Source organism: Gossypium raimondii, chromosome 12 (assembly GCF_025698545.1).
Source record: "Gossypium raimondii isolate GPD5lz chromosome 12, ASM2569854v1, whole genome shotgun sequence".
Taxonomy (NCBI): domain Eukaryota; kingdom Viridiplantae; phylum Streptophyta; class Magnoliopsida; order Malvales; family Malvaceae; genus Gossypium; species Gossypium raimondii.
This window is the reverse complement of record NC_068576.1, coordinates 21540847-21567535: the sequence shown is the minus strand read 5'-3', so window position 1 is coordinate 21567535 and position 26689 is coordinate 21540847. Positions and strand designations below refer to the sequence as shown.

At 32.8% G+C, this 26689-nt stretch overlaps 2 protein-coding genes across 3 annotated transcripts; one reads left to right on the top strand and one right to left on the bottom strand.

Annotated features, from left to right (window-relative positions):
* Window positions 1-728: 728 nt before the first annotated feature.
* LOC105763529 (40S ribosomal protein S6) lies at window positions 729-2928 on the top strand. Of its 2 annotated transcripts, none has more exons than XM_012581767.2 (6): window positions 729-874; window positions 971-1035; window positions 1746-1819; window positions 1918-2026; window positions 2128-2400; window positions 2495-2928. In XM_012581767.2, the coding sequence occupies exons 2-6, from the start codon at window positions 1023-1025 to the stop codon at window positions 2731-2733; spliced, it is 708 nt and encodes a 235-aa protein (XP_012437221.1). In that variant the 5' UTR covers window positions 729-874; window positions 971-1022; the 3' UTR covers window positions 2734-2928. The 2 variants fall into 2 exon arrangements, with proteins under 2 accessions (XP_012437221.1, XP_012437220.1); XM_012581766.2 differs by having other exon boundaries at window positions 730-874; window positions 1762-1819.
* A 1612-nt stretch (window positions 2929-4540) lies between these two features.
* Window positions 4541-5897, bottom strand: LOC105763528 (peroxidase 17). Its single transcript, XM_012581765.2, has 3 exons — window positions 5599-5897; window positions 5329-5520; window positions 4541-5240 (listed from the first exon to the last, which is right to left on the bottom strand). Exons 1-3 carry the CDS (start codon window positions 5800-5802, stop codon window positions 4647-4649), a joined length of 990 nt encoding a protein of 329 aa, XP_012437219.1. The 5' UTR covers window positions 5803-5897; the 3' UTR covers window positions 4541-4646.
* Window positions 5898-26689: the final 20792 nt, after the last annotated feature.

The window sequence follows — 26689 nt, the reverse complement described above, 5'->3', positions numbered from 1 at the left end:
TTTGGATCAGGCCTCTCAGTAGCAACCTTTTGGGTCCCAGCCACATGTTACTAAGATGCAAGGAAAGATGTGGCATTTGGAGGAACAACTTTCTCGGCAATAGCGTCCTTTTTTGGTGTTTTAACAATTTTACTATTATTTGATATTTAGTTGTACTTATGAATGCTTTTTACCATGGTGTTGAATATCATATTTATTTTTCTATGAAAAGAAATATAAAAAAAAATGTGGTATGTACAAAAGGTATTGATTTTTTAGAAATTAAAGCAATGAATTTTTTGAGCAAAAAATAGAAATTTACAATATGTCCATCTTTTAAATATTGTATCTTGTACAATTATTTTTATTTATAAATATGTTATATTTTAATTGTTTTTAATAATAATTACTTATAATAATCACAAATTAAACCATGAAATATTTTTTGGAAGTAAATAATTAAAATACTTAAGCATATATATTCAATGGGTAATGCATGCAACTTAAAAATCAAGTTAAAATTAAAAAAAAAAAAGACAGTGGATTTTTTTCAAATAAAGAAAGAAAGGCCCATGAAAATTGTTTCTGGACATATAAAAACCCATGAATAAAAGAGTGTAAGTAGTTTGGTCCAAAGAAGACAATTTCACAGGTGAACCCAAATCACAAACTTAAAACATGGACCCATAAAAGCCCACGTCTAAGAATCTGGTTCGATTCAGACAAACTTAACAGGTTTCCACTACAACACCAAATTATTTCTCTTCTATATATAAAAATATCTGCAAAAACCCTAACTCTTTATAACCAAACCTTAGAAAAAAGTAGAGCGGCGGCGGCGGCAGTCCTCCCCCTGAGTTGTAGCCAACAAGAACACCCGTCCCACAAAATGAAGGTTTCTCTCTTCTTCTTTTTTTTCTTAATATAAGAAAAAAAAATGATATATGAATCTTTCTATGGTTTTGTTGTTGATAATTTGTTTGTGTTTCAGTTCAACATTGCAAACCCAACCACTGGTTGCCAGAAGAAGCTGGAAATTGACGATGACCAGAAACTGTAATTTTACTTTTCTTTTATTCTTTTTGGGGCATTTTAAAGATTTTCTTGTTGATGCTTTTCAATTTGAATAGCAGAGCTAAAGCCAATGCTTGTAATTTAACCAAATGAAAAACATGACTTCCCTTTGGTTATTTTTGGCCATCTGCAGTTAGGGACATTATATGTTTAGGTTTGATATACTAGGTGAGATTGCATTTTGTAGAGTATTTAGAGAATATGCGGAAAAAAACAAGTTAGAAACAAATTAGAATGTGCAGTGTTTTTTTTTCTCTAATGGAATTTGGATTTTGTGATTTGAGGCATAAATTGTATGCAACAATGAAACAGTGGCCAAAAAGAATCAAAATCTTAAAGGGTTTTTCCTTGTTCTTTAAAAACTTTGGTTTTAGCTTATTTAGATATTGTTAAAGGGTAGGGCAATTTTGATGAATGTTGCCTCTTGCTTGTAATGTTGAAACTTCATTGATGGTAGTTTTCATTATATTTGTAGTGATATTATGTTGTTCTTAGTTTCTTTTGAAACTTCATTTTGTCTACAATGGCTGTTTCTTCTCTAAATTCCATCTTTGATTACCTAATGTGAAGAGAACAGAAAGGAAATATAACTGATACTATCACTTGTGGTTATACATGGTTTGACTGTGATTTTATTCAAAAGCATGTTTTTGCTGTCTTTTTGCAATGCGTGTTATATTTGTTCCTTACAGACACCTTGAACTGCAGCCGAGCCTTTTTTGACAAGAGGATCTCACAAGAAGTCAGTGGTGATGCCCTTGGCGAGGTATGTTTTTAAGCTACTTCTTATCATATCTTTGTCTCAAATTTCTGCTAGCACATCTGCCTTCTTAACCGCCATTTGCTCTTGTTATCATTTAACAGGAGTTTAAGGGCTACGTATTTAAGATCATGGGAGGCTGTGACAAGCAAGGTTTTCCTATGAAACAAGGAGTTCTCACACCTGGTCGTGTTCGCCTGTTGCTTCACAGAGGTCTTTGGAGTCTACAAAATTATTCCCCCTTTATTTGTATAGAAATGTTTTTCCATTATGGATTCATGATTTTTATTGAATGGTTGTCTTCTTCTGAACAGGTACTCCTTGCTTCCGTGGTTATGGGAGGAGAAATGGAGAGCGTAGGAGGAAGTCAGTTCGTGGGTGCATTGTTAGTCAAGATCTTTCAGTTCTGAACTTGGTTATTGTGAAGAAGGGTGAAAATGATCTTCCTGGGTTGACTGACACTGAGAAGCCAAGAATGAGGGGTCCAAAGAGAGCATCAAAAATCCGGAAGTTGTTCAACCTCTCTAAGGAGGATGATGTTCGGAAGTATGTTAACACTTACCGCCGAACCTTTACAACCAAAAACGGTGTGCAAAATATTTATCATTGTTTCAAGTTGTGAGGGGAAGAAAATTTTTATTTGTGATTTGACTTATTTGAAAATCAATTATCGGAATGCAGGTAAGAAAGTGAGCAAGGCTCCCAAAATTCAAAGGCTGGTGACTCCATTGACATTGCAGAGGAAGCGTGGCAGAATTGCAGAGAAGAAGAAGAGAGTTGCAAAGGCCAAAGCTGAGGCTGCAGAGTACCAGAAGCTCCTTGCCCAGAGGTTGAAGGAGCAACGTGAGCGCAGGAGCGAGAGCTTAGCCAAGAAGAGATCCAGGCTGTCTGCTGCCTCTAAGCCATCCATTGCAGCTTAAATTCTGCCACAAGGTTTAGTATTATGGTTGGTTGTTTATTATAGGATGAGGTAATTTTGATTGTTGGATTTTTAAGTGTCAACAATGTGTTGTTTTTTTGTTTATCACATGAATGGTATGCTTTAAATTTTTGCGACATTATTATGTTGGGAGTGTTGTGGTAACTTTACGAATGGTTAATGCTTCTTCGGTCAAGCCATGTGGAGTTGATGTTGTGTTGAAGTGTTACTCTTGTTCCCTTTTGAAGATACCTTAATTAGGCCAACGTTGTGGAAACTTAAATGGTTCTTTCTACTTTGCTAATGCTCACAATTCAATCCTCCATGCTAGCTAGCTTGAATGCCTGCGCATCTGCCTTTTCCTACAATGCTAAATCAACTTTGCAGCCTACCCTGAAATCCATTTTTGGTATTTTTAGAAATACCATCCATCATATTATAATATGATGGTTTAATTCATCTGTACTTGGTTACCGAGTCTATAACCTTCAAACAGTTTTGTGCCATTGCTTTTCAATAGAAAGAAATGTAGTGAGGTTAGTCTTTTGGGTCTTCGACTTTACGTATCCCTTCGGGTGGATGGGTCCCATAGTCTGTGCCACTGTGGTCGGTCCGTTCTTGAATGATGTGGGATAAGTATAGATGGAGTGGAAACTTGAAAGGTAAACATTTCATTAAGATTGTATTTTATTTTTGTTATTTAAAAATAAATAAATTAATTTTTATACATTAGATAAAAAAGTAAATTGATATTTTATTAAAAATTTATTTATTTTTATTATTAGAAGGTAGAATGGTTGACAAAATAATTAAATAGTGTATGTGTATATTATGTTGATGAATACATGTTAATTTTAACAGTAAAATAGATGAAAATTTTTACAAAAAATTAATTATTTTTTTATTTAATGTATAAAGATTAACTATCAATTTTAAGTAGAGATGTAAAAGGATTTTATGAAACTTTTACGGATTGATGATGAGATTAATGTTGGAAGTGTAGTAGCTTCTTTGCATTGGTCTATGAAAAATCGACACCTAAAGTGCCGTCCTCATGTGGAGTACTTAATTTCAAGTTCCTATGGTCCTCTTTTTTTCATTTATATCTATGCTGAAACTTTTGTTTTTTCAATTACGTCAGAGCAAAAGCAAGGTGAAGGGGCTTGGCATTTTCTGCATTATTGTTTTTTATTACATCAACAATTTTGTCCCAATATCATATGGTGTTTGATATTTGCAAAACAAAATATCACCATTTCATTGGGAGATGTTTTAGCCTTGGATTGTATTTTATATTTAAAAGTATATAAATTAATTTTTAATTAAATTAAATTTTATTAAAATCATCAATTTTATGGTTGAAGATTGATTCATGTATATTCGTATAAGATACATATGATACGGCATGTGTTATTGTTTATTTAAAAGTTTAGGAAATTTTTAAGGGGTTGAATTGTATTTTGTATTTGAAAAATATATAAATTAGTTTCTGTAGTTAAATCTGTAAAATTTCATCAATTTTTATTGTTAAAAATTAATTTATATATGTAAACACACATGATACAGCTCGTATTCTTGTCTAGTTATTTTATCAATTATATCAATTTTTAATAGTATAAATAAATAAAAATTTAATAAAAAGAAAATTAATTTATTTTATGATCTATTGAATAAAGATTAACTTACTTATTTTTAAACTGGGGAGAGAAAATGGAATTTGACAACAACTCCATTTCATTTGTCTTTAATTCCGTAGCATCTCAGTTTTGATCAGTATATAGATTCTCTTTGCTTTTGTGCCCTTACTCTTTTTCATATATATATATTCTTATTTTCTAAAGACTTGAATATGATGGTACTAATTGCCTTGATATACAGCAAGAAGAAGAACAAAAACAAAATATCTATCTTCCTTCAATATGACATTAATACATCCACAGGTCTACCATTGACCACCCTGCAATTGGTTCGTATCTCACCAGGCTGCTCAACCTGCAACTCCCCCATCTTCAACATCCCCTCTACAAATGCCTTAAAAAATTCATCTTGGTCTTTGCTAAAAACCCTTACATATGGCCTAGTCCGACGAGACGTGAAAAGGGTTTGATCCGAATTCAGAAACCCTCTTCCACCCACCAAGTCTTTGAAGAACTGGTTATCAAACACTCTAGGGGTTGCATCCAGGGGTCCCGTCACGTTTTCATCTACACCAAGTGGGCAAAGCTGGTTTAGCTTTTCTCTGAACTCTGGTTCGATGGCAGGGTCAGGTTTGCCGGACCCAGATTGGTTGTAGAGCCTGAACATGATGGAGAAACACCTAGCTTTGCCTATGGAGTGTGACCCAGAAAGGGCTACAAGGTCCTTCACTGATAGATTGAATTGGGCGAAAAGATTGATCAAAGAAGTTGCATCCGCTCTTGGGCTTGGCATTATATTGTCGGAGTCTTGTTGACTGGCTGTTAAGCTATCTGTTCTTCCCAATCTCACTTCCCAATCGGGTCCTCCACTCTGATAAATTACAAACCAAAAAAGCTGAACTTAAATTCTATCAAAAAAGTGACGAAGAAATAAAGAAAGGGTTATTTCTTATTAGTACCAGAGCAACAGCATCTCTGGCGGCTAAGACTAAGATATCTGCACAAGAAACAGTTGACGGGCAAGCATCTTCCAAGGCTTCCTTGATTTCATCCACAACTTCAAAAGATCGTAGCGAATTTATATTTGAAAGAGCTTGCTTTTCCCCAACCATGTCTGCTGTATCATCTAAGAGTAACGAACCATCACAGCCCTGAATCAAAACAAAAGCAGGCTTAAGCAAAAACTCATGAACGAAGTAATCATGGAATTGAACAGACTTGTATAATACATTAACAAAGCAATCATGGAATTGAAGGCGCATAACAGAAGCAAGGCTTCTTGGTTCCCTAATCATTGCTTTCTTCATCACATCTCTGACGATGAATTCTGCCGGCGGACATGTTTCAGAGTAAAACCCTGGCCGGAGAGGCTCTGCAGCAACGGCCATGTTCACTGCTGCTACCAGAAGCAACACCCAAGGAAACCGATACATCGTTTGGGGGAACACAACAATGGTGGATTGGGGGGCGGGGGGGATTTGAAATACACCAATTCAGGCTTTTTTTTCTTGAATGGTCATCTGGGTCTTAACTTTTGAACTTTTTTAGATGAATTCTTAACAGGGGTAGGAAAATATAAATATATAAGTATAAATCTCAAAATTATATATTAATTTTGTAATTTTATAAATAAATTTTGATTTAATTTTACTTTATATATGCAATGATTATATTTATTTAATATAAAAATATTTTGATAAATTTATATTTTAAAATATGTATAATTAAATAAAATTAAAAAGTTTTACATATCTATTTGAATCACAATCAAAGTTTTATGTATCAAATTATAAACTTTGGTTGCATTTTTAATTAGAATAATTATCCTAGGTTAGTGGAGTAAAAAATTCCAAGATGATAAAATGACATCAATCTAGACATACTTATGGAGCTTTTTCTACTCCTCTACCAGTAGACAGAAAAATTACACTTTTAATTATTATTGTGAAATGTAAAAGCTGCACAAGTTATATATCAAATACCTTATTTTTATGAGAAAAAAAACTATAACATAATGTCCTTGTTCTAAATTGAGCTAATATGAAGGGTTAAAGTAAATATGTAAGCAAAATAAATATATATAGGTTATGACAATTTTATAAAAAATTGATATAACAATGAAATATAATTTTGATAAAATTAAGATATTAAAATTTTAATATTTTGAATTCAAATTCAATAATATATAGATATTTTTTTAAAATTTTACATGAAAAATAAAATTCACTTCAAATAATATCTCTACTATTTTGTTTAAATAGAAGTTTCTAATAACTTTTAATTGAATTAGAATCGATATAATATACTTCGATGTCATACTATGGTTATATAATTAGTATATTAAGGAATTTTTTTAAAATAATTACCATATATGAATATATTCTTTTAGAAAATCTAAAATATTCGATAGCAACTATTCTAATAGCGGCTATAAGGATTTATATAATAATTTTTGGAGAATCTAAAATATTCCCCTAGCAGCTTTTTTTTTTTGAATGGCCACAATATTTACTTTATTTTTTTACATATTATATATTATTTTTACCCATAATGGATAACTAATTTTAAATTGTTAAAATTTATTTATTCCCATCAATAATTTAACAAAAGGGGACTTTTCTTTATATATTAGAAATTCTATCAAACGCGTATATATGTATAAATAATGTATTTAAAATATAACGGTGTATTCTAGATGGGATCCTTATTTTACTTAATAAATGATATAGAAGGGCCATAATCCAGACTAATAACTTTGAAGTAGTCCAAGCCTTGACCAATTTGAGATTGGAGGATTTAGGAATTATTGTGCTTAGAATGACTCAACGTATCATGAGGTCTGAAGGGTAGTGGAAGATTAATCACATACCGAGAAAGAAGAACTTGGTGGCAGATCGACTTGCTAAACATAGCTTGAATTGGAAATCGACCTTACATGTCTTTGATGAGAAACCTAAGGAAATCTTAGAATTTTTACAAAAAGATAAAGTCAGTGGTACTTTTATGCATTTGATGTAATTCATCTTTCCTTTTCACCAATATATATGTAATGGTGTGTTTAAAAATAATGCATAATAAATAATGAAACAAATAATTTAAAACTAATTAATAATAACACATTAAATATGTATTATATTAAAATAAATAAAATAGATTAAATTACGAGTAAAACAAAATTTAAATACGTAAATATTTCAAATTAAGAATATTATACGCATCATCATTGTTTATCACACAGTTGTCATCAATCTTGAGTTGTTGTTAAGTTGACTTGCGACATTAACTCAACCAAGGACATTATCTATATGCATAGTTTGGGTGAGAGAAAACATTTTATATAAAAATTTATTTAAAGATTATATAAAAATACGAAAAATAAATGTCATTAAAATAATAATGAATATTTAAGAAAAAAAATATAAATTAAAATTTTTTCAATTGAATTAGTATATGATTATTTAGCATGGGTTTAAATGATGATAGAGAGATTATTTAGATTGCATGGGTGTCAACAGCCCTAAGCCTATTGGCTAAGAGATACTTGACTAAAACAGTCCATAAATTGCTGTGGTTGTGGCCCAACACCATACCATTTATTTTTATCTTTCAATAAAGAGCAAAAAACGAAAAAAAAAATTCATTAATAGACTTCTCTTGTTTTTTTATCATGTTCAACCAATGCTCAGCTCACCCTTTTTGTCATAAATTAAAAAAACTAATCATTTAGTAAATCTATCTAAGCTTGAGTATAATGTGTACGTAGATGGTAATATGGCAAGTAAATGTTGGTAAAAGTGTTAAGGAAATGTTTGTATATGGAGTTATTTTTATTCAAAAAATGGGTAAATTAGTCTCTCTATATTAGATTAAAGAGTAAATTGATTATTTTTATTAAAAATTTTATCTATTTGTACTATTAAAGACTAGCGTGATTAACGGAATAACCGGATAGTAACATGTGACATGCCATATATACCTCATGCTGACATACATGGATCAATTTTTAACAACATAAATAAATATTTTTTAATAAAACTAATTTACTTTTTAATCATGTATATGAACTAATTAATCTAATTCTTTTATTAAAAAAAATAAAATTTAATTTAACTTTTAATATGAAAACAGCGCGTCTTACTTCCAAAATAGTTAAAAGAATGGAGGCTTAGATTTTGACTTACCAGCTAAGGCTTCCCCATTTTGTGACACATTAAGAAATTATGAAAATTTATTAGGCCAGGTGAGGATCGTCATTTAAAATTTTTTAAAAAGAAACGGATTTATGTATCATCATTTGAATCATCAATATAAATAGATCAAATATAAAATTTTAATACATCTTAAATTTATATTTATGACATTTTAATAAAATTTTGAGATTTTTTTTAATTTTTATCAATAGAATATTTTTTATATGTTAGATGTGAATTTCCATAATTGACATAACATCTCAAATAAAAGTTTAAGGATCTAAATAATGTTGTTAGAATTGAATCAAATTAATTGGTTAAATCAATCGAATTAAAAATTAGTTAGTACATCGATTTAGATAAAATAATTGAATCGGTTTATGAGAAAATTATGAGAATAAGTAAAAGCCAAAATTAAGATAAAATTGACGATATTTATAATTTTAAAAAATATTTTATATTAATTTTATGGTTTTAATAAATTAACAGAGTTCACAATCAAACTAATCAAATCAAATAAATAAATAAATAAATAAACTAAATATTTAATTAGTTTAACTATTGATTTGATTTTTAAAACATTAGATGAAAGTGGTGTATCTTCGTGATTTTATGTATGTGTGAAGTTGGTAAAAGTATTTTGGAGGTCTTTATATTAAGAGCCATTTTGCAAATTGGTCCTTTATGTTAAAAAACCATCCATTTGTACTATTAAAAATTGACATGATCGATGGAATAACCAGACAGTGACATGTGGCGTGCCATGTGCACCTTATATTGACATACAGGAACCAGTCTTTAAAAGTAGAAATGGATAAATTTTTTAGCAGAATGATCAACTTGCTCTTTAATTTAAATAACATGGATTAATTTGCTTGTTTTTTGAGTTGAAGTGGTAAAATTCAATTCGACTTTTGATACAAAAGTTTTTAGGATACATTTACCATGTTAAGTTTGATGTGATACAATGTGAAGTTTATATGAACTAATTTAATAAATCAACCTTTTAAATTTTACTTGAAAATAATTTGTTTAGCTCTTATAAAAATTCAACTTATGTAAAACCTGTGGCTAAATTAGGCCTAAAGGCTTTTAGGCCGGTTTTAAAATTAATTAGGGAAATAGACCGATTTTAGGAGAGAGAAATGGAAAGTGCATCTAGTTGGGCAAGCTTTCTGCAGAGGTGGCAGTAAAGTGCGCCTAGTGGATGCGCTTTCTGGAATACTCATCCAGTTGGATGTGTTTTCCTTCAACGGTCAAAAAGCAATGCCGTGCCAACGGTAAAAAAAAAATTAAAATTCCAACGGTAATTTTTTTACCTTATAAATGCCCCCTAAATTTAATTTTTTTCATTCACATCCTTCTTTCAACTCTCTCAAACCCTTTCAAGTCTCTCAACTCTCTGGTTTTGACTGTGTTCGATATTTTCATTTAAAAATAATGTTTTTATTAATTATCTCATATTGTATTTCTTTAAAATCGATTTTTCATGAATGGTTGCCTTTCTAATCCGCTTCGACGACAAGCATATTTTCGCCACCCAAGCAGTAATGGTAAGACGAAAATTTAAATTTTGTTAATTTCAATAATGTTAAATTTAATATTTTTTTAATTTGAAATTATTTGTATTGTGTAAATAGGTAGATGATTGTGTTTTGGAGGGCTTCATTCATAATATGGGAAAGCCTGCGATCCCTAAAATTCGTGGCTATTTGCAAGTGGCGGATTCTTACATGTGTCTCACATGTCCAGGGGGCTGCAAACTCGATTTGGCACTAATTAACATGTTGGTGGAAAGATGGAAGCCAAAACACACTTTTCACCTTCTATGCGGCGAGTATACAATCACACTTGAGGACGTAGCGCTACAACTCGATCTGCCGGTGGATGGGTTAGTAGTCATCAAGGGATCAACAATCATTTTGGGTAAAGTGGACCTTTGCACAACACTGCTGGGAAAGGTCACGGACAAGTTCGAAGGTGTTTGGATATCGACCAACTGGTTGGAGGATAATTTCGACGAGCTCTTTGAAGACCGAACGGAGGAGATCATAGAACAATACACCCCGAACATAGATCATGAGGTTAATTGAAGGACAACAATGACCGGGTGGTGAAGCATGGGGAGCTCATCAAGGTGTGGGATCGTAGGATGCAATCCATACCCATTTGTGAACCATTTTTCTCAATGGATATAGTGACAACTGATGATTAATTGGCATGGTTCAGAGCAGTCGGCAAGCCATATCTGCTATCACCAGAGGCGAAAAATAGGAAAATTTGGGCGAAGAGGCAACGTCAATCACCGCAGCAGCGTAGGAGGGGACACGGTTACATGACGGGTTCGTTATCCGCTCCGACAAAAGATGTGCCGCCTATGGCTACGCAATATCTGGGTGAGTTCACTCTAGTTATTCTTGTTCAATTCAGTAACCTTATGATTTTTCACAAGTAACTTCGTCCACCGTGGCCGGTTCTTCTGTTCTTATAGGTACATATTTCGGGGCACCGATGTCCCTCACATACTACAACCCTATACAGATGTCGATGTCGAATCCCATGTCGGGATAGACGTCAACATATGCACTACCACCAATAACGATATTGATTCAAATGCCCATGCAGCAGTCGATGACGATGTCGATGCCTGGTACTTGTTTGACGTACCCAAGATTTGGGGCATCTTATGGTTACACGCCTATGGTCACCCAAACACCGCATGCATCACTGTTTTATGGGGTTGGCTCATCGTTGCAACCACTGGATGCGAGAGTGGCAGATACATGATGATAGGCGAGGACGACGCAACAACCGACCACGGAGGAAGATGATGACACTGCCGATCTCAAAGAAATGATTACCGAAGGGGCCGTACAAGGTACATATTTAGGCGATGACGACGACGATGAGAAAGTCTACAAGCCCGCATCTCCGGATACACCTCCGAATCCACCTCTGATTGCACCTTCAGTTGAACCTCCGATTGTATGCATAAATCCTCCATGCAACCATCGTCCATCGCCTTACAGCACACATTCTCCTTGACGACATGATTGAGTGTATTTTTTGTTATAAATATTGTGATTTAAATATAGATGTAATAAATAATAAAACTGATGTTATTCATTCAAATAATTCCTTTGCCTTTATTACTATCTATCATGAGTTATACGTAAGTTAACAATAAATAACAAATTGAATCAATGAGAATATGCGAAGTACGCTAATGAATATGAAATTTGGTAGAAAGTAATGTTATCGACGCTGAGGCCCTAACTTATTCCCGTAAAGAGAATATGTTGGGTTTGTATGCCCTGGGTTTCTACAATACTCGCATAGTTTCTATTGACCGTCTCTCTCTCGAATATCCATATTGTTCCTTATCTGGGTAGAATTCAGACAACCTTTTGGGACGGGATTCAGGTCACTGTTTGGCACCAACTCGAATGGTGCGCTAGACACAAGTGAACACATACTCTCATCTAGGACGGGTGGAAATTTAGGACTCCACACACTATGAATGCATTGTAGTTGGCAGACGTCGTTGATGTAAGGTGCGTACTCAATTCGTATGTTCCCACATACGACAATTGCATGTGCACATGAAAATCGAAGTGCTTGGAATCTCCCACAACCGCAAGTCCCTTGTAACACCTCTAACCTGTATCCGTCGCCGGATTGGGGTTACAAGGCATTACTGAATGAGACACAACTTTCAAACAATTCTGAATGCACATAAGTCATATTCGCATAAATAAAACTAATGGCTGATTAACATTTAACATACACTATTAATCATAAAAAAACACATACATTTCACTTGTATATATTCATAATTATACTTAAACAAACATGTCACAAAGCCATACAAAAAAATATACATTAAAAATATTAAGCATGAATTATGTACTATCACATCTATTTAAAAAATCATTCAAACAAAATATACTCATACATTGTCATTTACCAAGTACTCAATTCGCTAACCCATTTAAGTCTATAAAAGTTAGATCTAAACATGCATCTCTAAATTAACTAACTTTACCCAAATTTATCATGTACATTATTTACTAACCTTAAGCTCATTTAAAAGACAACTACACATCATTATATAAGACCAAAACATACTTATTTGCCTATTACAAGCTTGCGCATATGTGTATTCCAAATGAGCCATTTCCAAACATCCATATTTCACTATCACTACAAAGCTAAATAATACATATTCGGTCATTCTAACACTCAAACCATATCATATTTATGATTTCATGATATTTACCAAAACACATACTTATCAATATAAATATGAACACTAAAACCAAATCATATAATCACTTACATTTTCAGATCAAACATATTTTAAATACACCACATGTATATACAATATTTCTAAATACCAAATTAACACATAACATAATCTTAATTCAACTAACATCCAATATTAATCCTATTGTCGAAACACATTGTAACAGCCCGATTTCGACTCTAATTGGACATAGTGGTTTCGGGACCACAAGTCTGAGTCAAAAAAATATATTTTAATATTATTTTGTGTGTTTATTTTGTGTGCATTTGATTGTGTGAAATTTTCGTGTTTTAATTTCGTCGTTTAAGCGTCCGATTTAATAAAAGGGCTTAATCGCGTAAAATGAAAATTTAGGGGTTAAATATAAAAGCACCTAATTGTTGTTGTCTTTTTAAACAGGAGGATTTATGATGCAATAAGACCATAAAGTAGATAGTGGGTGGCATATGACATAATTGAGCTTAATATATATGTTATATATATTTATTATAATAAGGTTAATTTAGTCAATTGTTAAATTAAACATTATAATTAAAAATAAATGATGAAAAAATGAATGTTTTCATCTTTTCTTAGCTGAATGTTAAGCATGAAGAACCCAACTATGGCTTTCTAAAGTTCGGCACTTTCATAGTTTGATTAAGGTTAGTTTTGTTTCATTTTTTTTATAATTTTTACGTTTTTGAGATCGTTGCTTTGTGTACTACAAGACCCATGCTTTAATTTTAGAATTTGATGGTGATTTTGAGATATGCCATTGATGAATGTTTGAGCTTTTCGATAGTTGATGATGAAATATGAAAGATGGGTGAAAGATTAAAATGTTTTGTCTTTGAATTTTTAGTGAAATTGAGTAAATAGGGCTTAATTGTGAAATTAAATTTTTGGGGGACTAAAATGTGAAATAAATGAAATGTGTGGACTTGTATGAGAACCATGAATATTCAGCCCTTGTGTGGTACGGGCAAATTTTGTGTAATTTGTGTTTTATGCAATAGGGACTAAATTGCAAAAAGTGTAAATATTAGGGGCAAAATAGTAATTTGCCAAATTATGTGTTTTTGGACTAAATTGAATGTTTTAATAAGTAAATTATCTCATTTTGAATATATTTAGATCGAGAACCAAAGAAATCGGAGTTAGATCGGGGAAAAGCCAAATTACTCGAATAATCATCCGACTTTGATTTTCCATCGTCCGAGGTAAGTTTACTAGCTTATAAATAGAACTAAATTAATATATAAATGTGTGTACGAATCTATATTGAATTATTATTGATTTATAATCAAGTATACTTTGGTTGAATAGACTTGAAATATGGATAATAATTGTGTATAAGCTATGTTCGGCTAAATGGATATATGCCTATATAAGTTTTGGAATTAAATATAGTTACTAATGGTATATAGATAAATATATATACATTGTTTGAATATTTAAATATATATATCTATATGTTTATGTTTTTATTTGAAAATATTTGATGATATGAGAAATGTAAATGTAAACATAAGATTGAATATATACATGTACATTCATGTATAACTTTTGGGATGGATTAAAAGTGTGTATATTGCATATGCATAGGTAAATTTCGAATAAGTGTTTAAATGTGAGTTGAGACATATATGTATACGTTCGAATAGGTCTTAAACATATTTTAAGATATGGATGTTAAGTTTATATATATATGGGTAGTATTGAATACGTACAAATATACATGTATAGTTAGTTTTGAATAGGTGAATATATATATATATGTAAAATTCTTGTATTGAAATTTGTTAAGTAGCAAGGTATATGAATATATGTGTGCGCATACACTTTATAGATATTTGAATTGAATTAAAGATAGGATTTTATAAATTCTCTTAGGTTTGAATATGATCTTTTACAATTATGTGTTTTATTTAATGAATTACTTGAGGAGTATATTGTATATGTGAAATTGAAATTTTCAGGTTTAAAACCTAGCAGGCTTAAGGCCGGTGAAATAATTCGGACTTTAAGTCTAGCAGGCTAAGTGCTGGTGATCTGAATCAGGTTATAAACCTAGCAGGCTAAGTGCCGGTGATTGGAATCAGGCTATAAGCCTAGCAGGCTAAGTGCCGGTGAATATGTTAAATTAAGTGATTATATGCATTTGATATATATATATATATAAATGATTATGGGATATATATAATGAATAATTACATAAGCATTTGTCTATATGTATTTGATAAGCATATAAAGGTTTGGATCTCTGTGTTTAGCGAGTAGGCACATATATTGGTTGTTATGAAAACTGTTGAATATACATGTATGCATTCGGCATATGTGGATTATAAGTATAGATGTGCATTTGGTTTATATAGTTGATAGGTAAATATATATATATATAAGCTTTTGACATATGTATTTGAAGGATCATATATATATGCATTCGATGAAATGCAAATGATAAGTATATTAGAATTCAAGATATGCAATTAATGATTATGTCATCATTTGATTATAAGCATAAAATGTTTATACATATGTTCGTTTATATGTATTTTAGATATGCTATAAACTTATTAAGCTATAAAAGCTTACTTCGATTGTTTTTATCCATTTGTTTTATAGATAAAAACCAAGCTGCAGACTCAGGGATTGTTAGCGAAGATCATCACTCGATCTACTATCTCGGTATTAAAATGTTTAAATTGTAACTTATGGCATGTATAGACTAGATAATATTTTGGGAGTCGTACTTTAATGTACTGTATATATATATATGTGATTAATAGCCAAATGAAACTAGTTTATTTTTCTTACGGTTTAACTGAACTGAATGTTATGTTTTGTTATAAAAGGTTAAAGTAAAATTTTTGAATTCTACTGAATGTCTGTGTTAAGTTATGTTTTATCCGATAACGCTTCGTAACCTTAATTTATCGACGTATACAGGTTAGGAGTGTTACATTTTAGTGGTATCAGAGCTACGGGTTAGTCGATTCTAGGACTAGCGTAGCGTGTATGAGTCTAGCTATACATGCCATAATTTATACTGAGATAGTGTGATGACTTCTGACATCTATAAAAATGTGTTTTCGTATAGTAATGGATCCCGATCGAGCAGTAGCTGATGATGTTGAAAGTATAGCGCCTGCTCCCGTGCAAGGGACAGAGCCGGTAGATTCTAGACCAACTTTGAGTAACCAGGAGGGAGAGGCTAAACAAGCTTTCAACCAGATGATGAATGACTGGTTTACTCAATATATTCGGACTAATCCAGCTACACAACAACCTCCACCCCCGATTAATCCATCTTCGGTTCCTGTTATACCTCAAGTGAGTGCTCCGATGAGATTACTTAAGCCTCCTGTTGATAAAATTCGAAAACACGGGGCCGAAGAGTTTAGAGCCACTGATGATGATGATGATGCTGAGCGAGCTGAATTCTGGCTCGATAATACTATTTGAGTGTTTGATGAGTTATCTTGCACCCCTGATGAGTGCTTGAAATGTGCCATATCTTTGCTACGGGACACTGCATATCACTGGTGGAATACACTAGTATCGGTGGTTCCAAAAGAACGAGTGACCTGGGAATTCTTTCAGATTGAGTTCCGTAAGAAATACATCAGTCAGAGATTTATTGATCAGAAACGAAAGGAATTTCTTGAATTGAAACAGGGTCGGATGACAGTGACAGAATATGAGCGGAAATTTGTGAGACTCAGTAGATATGCTCGAGAGTGTGTTTCGACTGAAGCTATTATGTGTAAAAGATTTGAAGATAGGTTGAATGAAGATATTAAACTGTTAGGTGGCATACTTGAGATAAAAGAGTTCGTAGTACTAGTTGAACGAGCTTGTAAAGCTGAGGAGCTCGGGAAAGAGAAGAGAAAAGCTGACTATGAAGCTCGAGATTCCCGTAAAAGATCATTTAGTAAATCGTTTCAGTTGACTTCAAGGAAATTCAGAGAGGATCATAGCCGATCCAAAGCTACTGCAGGATTTCCTAAACATGATCGAGATCAACCCCCTGTGAGTTCACGAGCTACTTCAGTTGCTAGTGTGGGTAATGTTTGACAAAATAGATCAGAGTGCAAGCATTGTGGTAAATGGCATCCAGGAGATTGCAGATTTCATGATCGGTCTTGCTTTAAGTGTGGATCAAAGGATCATTTTATTTGAGAGTGTCCGATGGTGGCCGAGCAAAATACTGTACAGAGTACTAGACCGAGTAATGTGTCAGTACGAGGTAGACCACCCAGGCATACGGGTAATGTTAGTGGTAATCAGAGAGGGACAAAGGACGCGACAGTTCGATCTGAGGCTCATGCACCTGCCAGAGCATATGTCATTTGTGTACGTGAGGAGGCTTCATCCCCAGACGTCATTATTGGTATTTTCACTCTTTATGATACTAATGTTATTGCACTGATTGATCCTGGTTCGACTCATTCATATGTGTGTGAGACTTTAGTATCCAGTAAGGCTTTGCCTGTTGAGTCTACTGAGTTTGTGATTAGAGTATCAAACCCCCTAGGCCGGTGTGTTTTGGTTGACAAAGTGTGTAAGAATTGTCCGTTGATGATTCGAGATTTGTGTTTTACGGCTGATTTGATGTTGTTGCCATTTGATGAGTTTGATATAATTCTGGGTATGGACTAGTTGACTTTACATGATGCTGTGGTTAACTGCAAAAGAAAGACTATCGATTTAAGGTTCCAGAATGACGAGATTATTCGGATTGAATCTAATGATCTGAATGGTTTACCAGTAATAATAACATCGATGTTGGCTCAGAAGTATGTGAGAAAAGGTTGTAAATCTTACCTTGCATATATTCTTGATAGTAAAGTGACCGAAAAGAAGATTGAATCCGTGCCAGTTGTGTGTGAGTATTCAGATGTGTTTCCCGAAGAATTACCGGGTTTCCCACCTATACGAGAGGTAGAGTTTGGTATTGAGTTAGTACCAGGGATGACTCCAATTTCGATAGCTCCGTACTTATGGCAGCGACTGAACTAAAAGAGTTGAAAGCACAGTTGCAAGAGTTGACAGATAAATGTTTCGCACGACCGAGTTTCTCTCCTTGGGGTGCACCAGTTCTATTTGTGAGAAAGAAAGACGGAACGATGAGAATGTGCATTGATTATCGGCAACTCAATAAGGTGACTATAAAGAATAAATATCCGTTGCCACGTATTGATGACTTGTTTGATCAGTTAAAAGGGGCTTCAGTGTTTTCGAAGATAGATTTGAGATCGGGTTACTATCAGTTACGAGCTAAAGACTCTGATGTGCCAAAGAAAGCTTTCCGAACGAGGTACGGACATTACGAGTTCTTGGTTATGCCTTTCGGACTTACTAATGCACCGGCTATTTTCATGGATTTGATGAACCGGATCTTTAGACAGTATCTGGACCGGTTTGTGGTAGTATTTATAGATGATATTTTGATCTACTCTCGTGATGAAACCGAGCATGCCGAACATTTGAGAATTGTGTTACAAACTTTACGAGATAAACGATTGTATGTAAAGTTTAGTAAATGTGAGTTCTGGTTACGCGAAGTCAGTTTTCTGGGTCATGTTGTGTCAGCATTGGGCATTCGGGTTGATCCGAGTAAAATTTCAGCTATACTTGATTGGAAACCTCCGAGAAATGTCTCTGAAGTTTGAAGCTTTCTGGGGTTCCCTGGTTATTATAGACGGTTTGTGAAAGGGTTCTCTAGGATTGCAACCCGGATGACAAAGTTACTACAAAAAGACGTTAAGTTTGAGTGGTCAGAAAAGTGCCAGAAAAGTTTTGATCAGTTGAAAGTTCTTTTGACCGAAGCTCCAGTCTTAGTTCAGGCCGAATTAGGTAAAGAGTTTGTTATCTATAGTGATGCACCTTTAAATGGTTTGGGCTGTGTTTTAATGCAGGAAGGCAAGGTTGTATCCTATGCCTCGAGACAGTTAAAGCCGCATGAAAAGAACTATCCGACGCATGATCTGGAATTGGCCGCTATTGTATTTGCATTAAAAATATGGCGTCACTATCTGTTTGGTGAAAAATGTAATGTTTATTCCGATCACAAAAGCCTGAAATATTTGATGACTCAGAAAGATCTGAATTTGAGACAGCACCGATGGTTAGAATTATTGAAAGATTACGAGCTTGTGATTGACTATCACCCAGGAAAGGCTAATGTTGTTGCTGATGCCCTAAGTCAAAAATCACTGTTTGCTTTGCGTGCAATGAACGCGCATATGGCTATGTCTGATGATGGTACGATAGTAGCTGAGTTGAAAGCAAAACCGTTATTTGTTCAACAGATTTGTGAAGCTCAGAAAGTCGACTTAAATGTGTGACTTAAATGTGACTTAAATGTTGATGCTGAGTGTGACTTAAATGTGACTTAAATGTTGATTTAGAGTTTTTAGTTGATGCTGAGGATTGTTTGAGATTCAAAAATCGATTATGTGTTCCGAAAAATTCAGAGTTAATTCAGATGATTTTGAATGAAGCTCATGATAGTCGATTTTCTGTTCATCCGGGTAGCACGAAAATGTATAACGATCTGAAACAGCACTATTGGTGGCATGGTATGAGACGAGACATTTCTGACTTTGTTTCGAAATGTTTAATATGTCAGCAAGTAAAAGCCGAGCATCAGGTACCATCTGGGTTGCTTCAGCCGATCATGATACCTGAACGGAAATGGGACAGAGTTACGAAGGATTTTGTATTCGGTTTACCGTTGACACCAAGCAATTTGGGACAGAGTTACGATGCAATTTGGGTTGTTGTTGATAGATTGACAAAATCGACTCACTTTGTTCCGGTTCGTATTGATTATTCACTCGATAAACTTGCTGAATTGTACATTTCTCAGATTGTGAGATTGCACGGAGTACCTATTTCTATTATTTTGGACAGAGACCCGAGATTTACATCGCGGTTTTGGAAGAAATTACAAGATGCTTTAGGTACGAAACTACCTTTTAGCAGAGCTTTTCATCCACAAACAGATGGTCAATCCGAGCGAATCATTCAGATACTTGAGGATATGTTGAGATGTTGCATTCTCGAGTTTGAAGGTATGTGGGAACGATACTTACCTTTGATTGAATTTGCATATAATAATAGCTTTCAATCTAGTATTAAAATGGCACCTTACGAGGCTTTGTACTGTCGTAAATGTCGTACACCGTTGTATTGGACTGAGCTTAGTGAAAATAAGATACACGGGGTCGATTTGATTAAAAAAACTGAGCAGAAAGTGAAAGTGATTTGGGATAATCTAAAAACAGCATCGGATCGTCAGAAATCGTATGCAGACTTGAAAAGAAAAGATATAGAGTTTCAGATTGGAGATAAAGTCTTTTTGAAAGTATCACCGTGAAAGAAAATACTCAGATTCGGTCGTAAAGGCAAATTGAGTCCGAGATTCATTGGACCGTATGAGATTATAGAGCGTGTTGGACCGGTTGCTTATAGATTGATGTTACCGCCTGAGTTAGAAAAGATTCATAATGTATTCCATGTTTCGATGCTCCGTAGATACTGATCTGATCCTTCACATGTGATTAGTCCGACGGAGATTGAAATTAACTCTGATATGACATATGAAGAAGAACCGATTAGCATTCTGGCTCGTAAGATCAAAGAATTACGAAATAAGAAAATTCCGTTAGTTAAAGTATTATGGCATAAACACGGAGTTGAAGAAGCAACTTGGGAGTCAGAAGATATGATGAAAGAGCGTTATCCAAACCTATTCACCGGTAAGATTTTCGGGGACGAAAATCCCTAAAGGGGGGAGAGTTGTAACAGCCCGATTTCGACTCTAATTGGACATAGTGGTTTCGGGACCACAAGTCCGAGTCAAAAAAAATATTTTTTAATATTATTTTGTGTGTTTATTTTGTGTGCATTTGATTGTGTGAAATTTTCGTTTTTTAATTTCGTCGTTTAAGCGTCCGATTTAATAAAAGGGCTTAATCGCGTAAAATGAAAATTTAGGGGTTAAATATAAAAGCACCTAATTGTTGTTGTCTTTTTAAATGGGAGGATTTATGATGCAATAAGACCATAAGGTAGATAGTGGGTGGCATATGACATAATTGACCTTAATATATATGTTATATATATTTATTATAATAAGGTTAATTTAGTCAATTGTTAAATTAAACATTATAATTAAAAATAAATGATGAAAAGATGAATGTTTTCATCTTTTCTTAGCCGAATGTTAAGCATGAAGAACCCAACTATGGCTTTCTAAAGTTCGGCACTTTCATAGTTTGATTAAGGTTAGTTTTGTTTCGTTTTTTTTATAATTTTTACGTTTTTGAGATCGTTGCTTTGTGTACTACAAGACCCATGCTTTAATTTTAGAATTTGATGGTGATTTTGAGATATGCCATTGATGAATGTTTGAGCTTTTCGATAGTTGATGATGAAATATGAAAGATGGGTGAAAGATTAAAATGTTTTATCTTTGAATTTTTAGTGAAATTGAGTAAATAGGGCTAAATTGTGAAATTAAATTTTTGGGGGACTAAAATGTGAAATAAATGAAATGTGTGGACTTGTATGAGAACCATGAATATTCAGCCCTTGTGTGGTACGAGCAAATTTTGTGTAATTTGTGTTTTATGCAATAGGGAGTAAATTGCAAAAAGTGTAAATATTCGGGGCAAAATAGTAATTTGCCAAATTATGTGTTTTTGGACTAAATTGAATGTGTTAATAAATAAATTATCTCATTTTGAATATATTTAGATCGAGAACCAACGAAATCGGAGTTAGATCGGGGAAAAGCCAAATTACTCGAATAATCATCCGACTTCGATTTTCCATCGTCCGAGGTAAGTTTACTAGCTTATAAATAGAACTAAATTAATATATAAATGTGTGTACGAATCTATATTGAATTATTATTGATTTATAATCAAGTATACTTTGGTTGAATAGACTTGAAATATGGATAATAATTGTGTATAAGCTATGTTCGGCTAAATGGATATATGCTTATATAAGTTTTGGAATTAAATATAGTTACTAATGATATATAGATAAATATATATACATTGTTTGAATATTTAAATATATATATCTATATGTTTATGTTTTATTTGAAAATATTTGATGATATGAGAAATGTAAATGTAAACATAAGATTCGAATATATACATGTACATTCATGTATAACTTTTGGGATGGATTAAAAGTGTGTATATTGCATATGCATAGGTAAATTTGAATAAGTGTTTAAAGGTGAGTTGAAACATATATGTATACATTGAATAGGTCTTAAACATATTTCAAGATATGGATGTTAAGTTTATATATATATATATATATGGGTAGTATTGAATACGTACAAATATACATGTATAGTTAGTTTTGAATAGGTGAATATATATATATATATATATATATATATAAAATTCTTGTATTGAAATTTGTTAAGTAGCAAGGTATATGAATATATGTGTGCGCATACACTTTATAGATATTTGAATTGAATTAAAGATAGGATTTTATAAATTCTCTTAGGTTTGAATATGATCTTTTACAATTATGTGTTTTATTTAATGAATTACTTGAGGAGTATTTTGTATATGTGAAATTGAAATTTTCAGGTTTCAAACCTAGCAGGCTAAGTGCCGGTGATCTGAATCAGGTTATAAACCTAGCAGGCTAAGTGCCGGTAATCTGAATCAGGTTATAAACCTAGCAAGCTAAGTGTCGGTGATTGGAATCAGGCTATAAGCCTAGCAGGCTAAGTGCCGGTGAATATGTTAAATTAAGTGATTATATGCATTTGATATATATATATAAATGATTATGGGATATATATAATGAATAATTACATAAGCATTTGTCTATATGTATTTGATAAGCATATAAAGGTTTGGATCTCTGTGTTTAGTGAGCAGGCACATATATTGGTTGTTATGAAAACTGTTGAATATACATGTATGCATTCGGCATATGTGGATTATAAGTATAGATGTGCATTTGGTTTATATAGTTGATAAGTAAAAATATATATATATATATAAGCTTTTGACATATGTATTTGAAGGATCATATATATATGCATTCGATGAAATGCAAATGATAAGTATATTAGAATTCAGTTTATGCAATTAATGATTATGTCTGTAATTTGATTATAAGCATAAAATGTTTATACATATGTTCATTTATATGTATTTTAGATATGCTATAAACTTATTAAGCTATAAAAGCTTACTTCGATTGTTTTTATCCATTTGTTTTATAGATAAAAACCAAGCTGCAGACTCGGGGATCGTTAGCGAAGATCATCACTCGATCTACTATCTCGGTATTAAAATGTTTAAATTTTAACTTATGGCATGTATAGACTAGATAATATTTTGGGAGTCGTACTTTAATGTACTGTATATATATATGTGATTAATAGCCAAATGAAACTAGTTTATTTTTCTTACGGTTTAACTGAACTGAATGTTATGTTTTGTTATAAAAGGTTAAAGTAAAATTTTTGAATTCTACTGAATGTCTGTGTTAAGTTGCGTTTTATCCGGTAACTCTTCGTAACCCTAATTTATCGACGTATACAGGTTAGGAGTGTTACACACATAACTAAATATCACCTTTTTATTCAACTCATATCTCAAGACTTTAATACCTTGCATAAACCAAATTTATCACATATATGTAACTTGAATATCTCATTCGAATGCAAGCTCAAATCATGATCAAATGTAGTCAAATTCAAGCATAAAAACTAAACACTAAAGAACCCATTCAAAAACACATAAAACCCAACTTAAAGAAAATGATCATGGACAAGCCATTTTTAAACCAAACCGAACAAATTATGGAAATTAAGCCATTTTCGCATGGCTATTTAGATATACATAATCCAAAACTAACCAAAAGCATAAGCAAACCTATACATGCCATAAGATTTAGTTCAAAATTTAACAAAATACCAAAAGAAGTTGATAATGTGATAGACTTTGCTGATGATCCCTGAGCTCATAACGTGACTCCAAAAATCTATAAAACAGAGGTAAACAAGAACACACACAGAGTAAGCTATTTAAGCTTAGTAAGTCTTAAGCAAAAACATATATAACAACAATTACATATTAACATTTTGTTAAAAAGGCCGAATTTGCATAATATCAAATACAAGTTATCATTTACTACTAGATCACATTTTAACCTTACATACATTTACCATATGGCCGAATATAATCAATCATATAATATATATATTCACTTTTATTATTACAAAAACATAAATAGGCCGAATCACTTATATGTTCAAATATGTTAACACATAATTCATATTCACATAATTCATAATTCAAATACGTTACCATGTTTTCATATAAACATACCTGAACCTGTAATTCAATTTCACATTTGATCTTTACTTCACATTGGCCGTTGAACGGTTCGAAATTAAAAAGGATACGCGAATAGTCGGAAGGCTCGTACAATGCCAACATCTTAGACGTAGTCTTACATGTAATCACATATCGATGCCACTGTCCCAGATAGGGTCTTACACGTAAACACAAATCGATGCCAATGTCCCAGACGTGGTCTTACACGAAAACACATATCGAAAATCCTATGTCATGACATATGTATCCTAACTATTCCTAGGGTTCGTACGGGGCTTTCAGACATTGAATCTCGATCAAATCGAACTCGAAACATAATCCCTATCTCAAAAATCACATTCGGCCAAGGCTTATATTTATTCAAACAATTCAATTTATCACATAACATATATATATATATATATTCTCAAATTTAACAATATTTAAATGCTTATAGACTTACCTCGGATGTTGTCGAACGGTATAATCGACTATTCAACTACTTTCGATTTCCCCTGATCTAATTCCGTTTTCTTCTGTTCTTGATCTAAATAAATTCAAATTTAACTAACTTAAACACACATTCATTCAATTTAATCCAAAAATACATAAATGGGCAAATTATCATTTTGCCCCTAACATTTTACACTTTTTTACAATTTAGCCCCTATTGCATAAAACACAAAATACACAAAATTTGCATATACCATGCTTAGGCCGAATATTTACAAGCTCCATACAAGTCCACGTATTTCATTTTTTTTAGATTTTAGTCCCTCAAAATATTATTTTTTACAATTTAGCCTGAATTACTCAATTTCACCAAAAATCCAAAGACAAAACATATTAATCTAACACATATATTTCATAATTCATCAACTATCATCATAAAAATCATAAACTCATCAATGGTACATTTCAAAATATTCATCAAAATAAAAAATTAAGACATGGGGTTTGAAGATAACTTAGCAACGATCTCAAAAATGTAAAAATTATCAAAAATTGAAACCGAAACATACATTAATCAAAGTCTTCAATGGCCGAATATTTCAAAGCTTCAAACCTAATTTTCTTTTCTAGTTTCGGTGATGAAAAGATGAGGAACATTGTTTATTTCTTTAATGTTTTATGATATAATAACTTAATATTCATTTTACATTTTTAACCTTTATTACTAAATATATAAAACATATAATATAAGGTCATTCTTGACCATTGCCGTCCACTCACTTTAATAGTGGGCTAATTACCTATTAAGGACTTCACATTCTAAAGACATTAGCAAATTAGCACTTACACATTAATTAGCCACTTTTTCATTTTACGCGATTAAGTCTTTTTATTAAATTAAGCACACAAACAATAAAATTAATTCACGAAACTTTCACACATGTAAATTCACACATAATTAACACAGAAAATAATACTAAAATATTTTTTGGACTCGAATTTGTGGTCCCGAAACCACTATTCTGATTAGGTTCAAAATCGAGATATGACATCCCTTCCGCTAGGTTCACACAATAGGATGCACTTGACATTTCCTGGGCAGGCCTAACATGCTCTATGACTAAAAAATTGAGGTTTCGACGTAGTGGCACACTACATACATAGAGTTATCTCTCGCTGTACTTCGTTGAATCTCTTTCATCATGTCATCGTAGTATGAACCGTTGCCTGTTATTTGTTTAGCATATGCCGACTCCCTTTTAGGAAACAAGACGACTAGTCAAAAATATGTCTCTTTGACAACCGATGTTACCAACAAATGATGCATCCCATTCAGTACGGAGTTGATGCACTCGACTAAGTTTGACATCATGTGCCTGTATCGTAGACCCTCGTCGTACGACTGCTTCCACTGTTCGAATAGTATATTTGATACGTACCCTGCATCGTAGGTATTAATGGTGCTCAAGTTGTTTAACATTTGATGGAATCGATGTTGGACAAGCTCGTAACCTATCGAGAAACAGCTACCGGTTAATGCAATGAAATAACCGATATGAATATTCAATGTGTAGTGAATACATAGTTCGAACTATAAACCCATGTCAATAACTAGATCTCACTTAGTTGCCGAAGGATATTTTTGGTGGTTGTTGGATCCCACATGTCGTATGCAGTACTGATAATGAGTGCGATCCTAGAGGGCTCCATGACGATCAATCGTCGAGAGTATTTCGGGTCCTCTGTCCGATATGAAATATATGTCGGGGTGTGGAAAATGCTCGTACAACTGACTCAGAAAGAAATCCCAGTCACCTGTCGTTTCTTTGGGAGTTATCAACGACAAGCAACAAACACTGCCAATACCTTTCATACAACCAGGTGCCGTTAATTTGAGTCATAGGTTTGCAGTGCTGAAATGCTTCTCTGCATTGCTCAAATGTCCAAAAGAATCAGTGGAAAACTCTTTTCCTAGGGACCAACTAATCACTGTAGTATGCTGGATGCGTTTCGA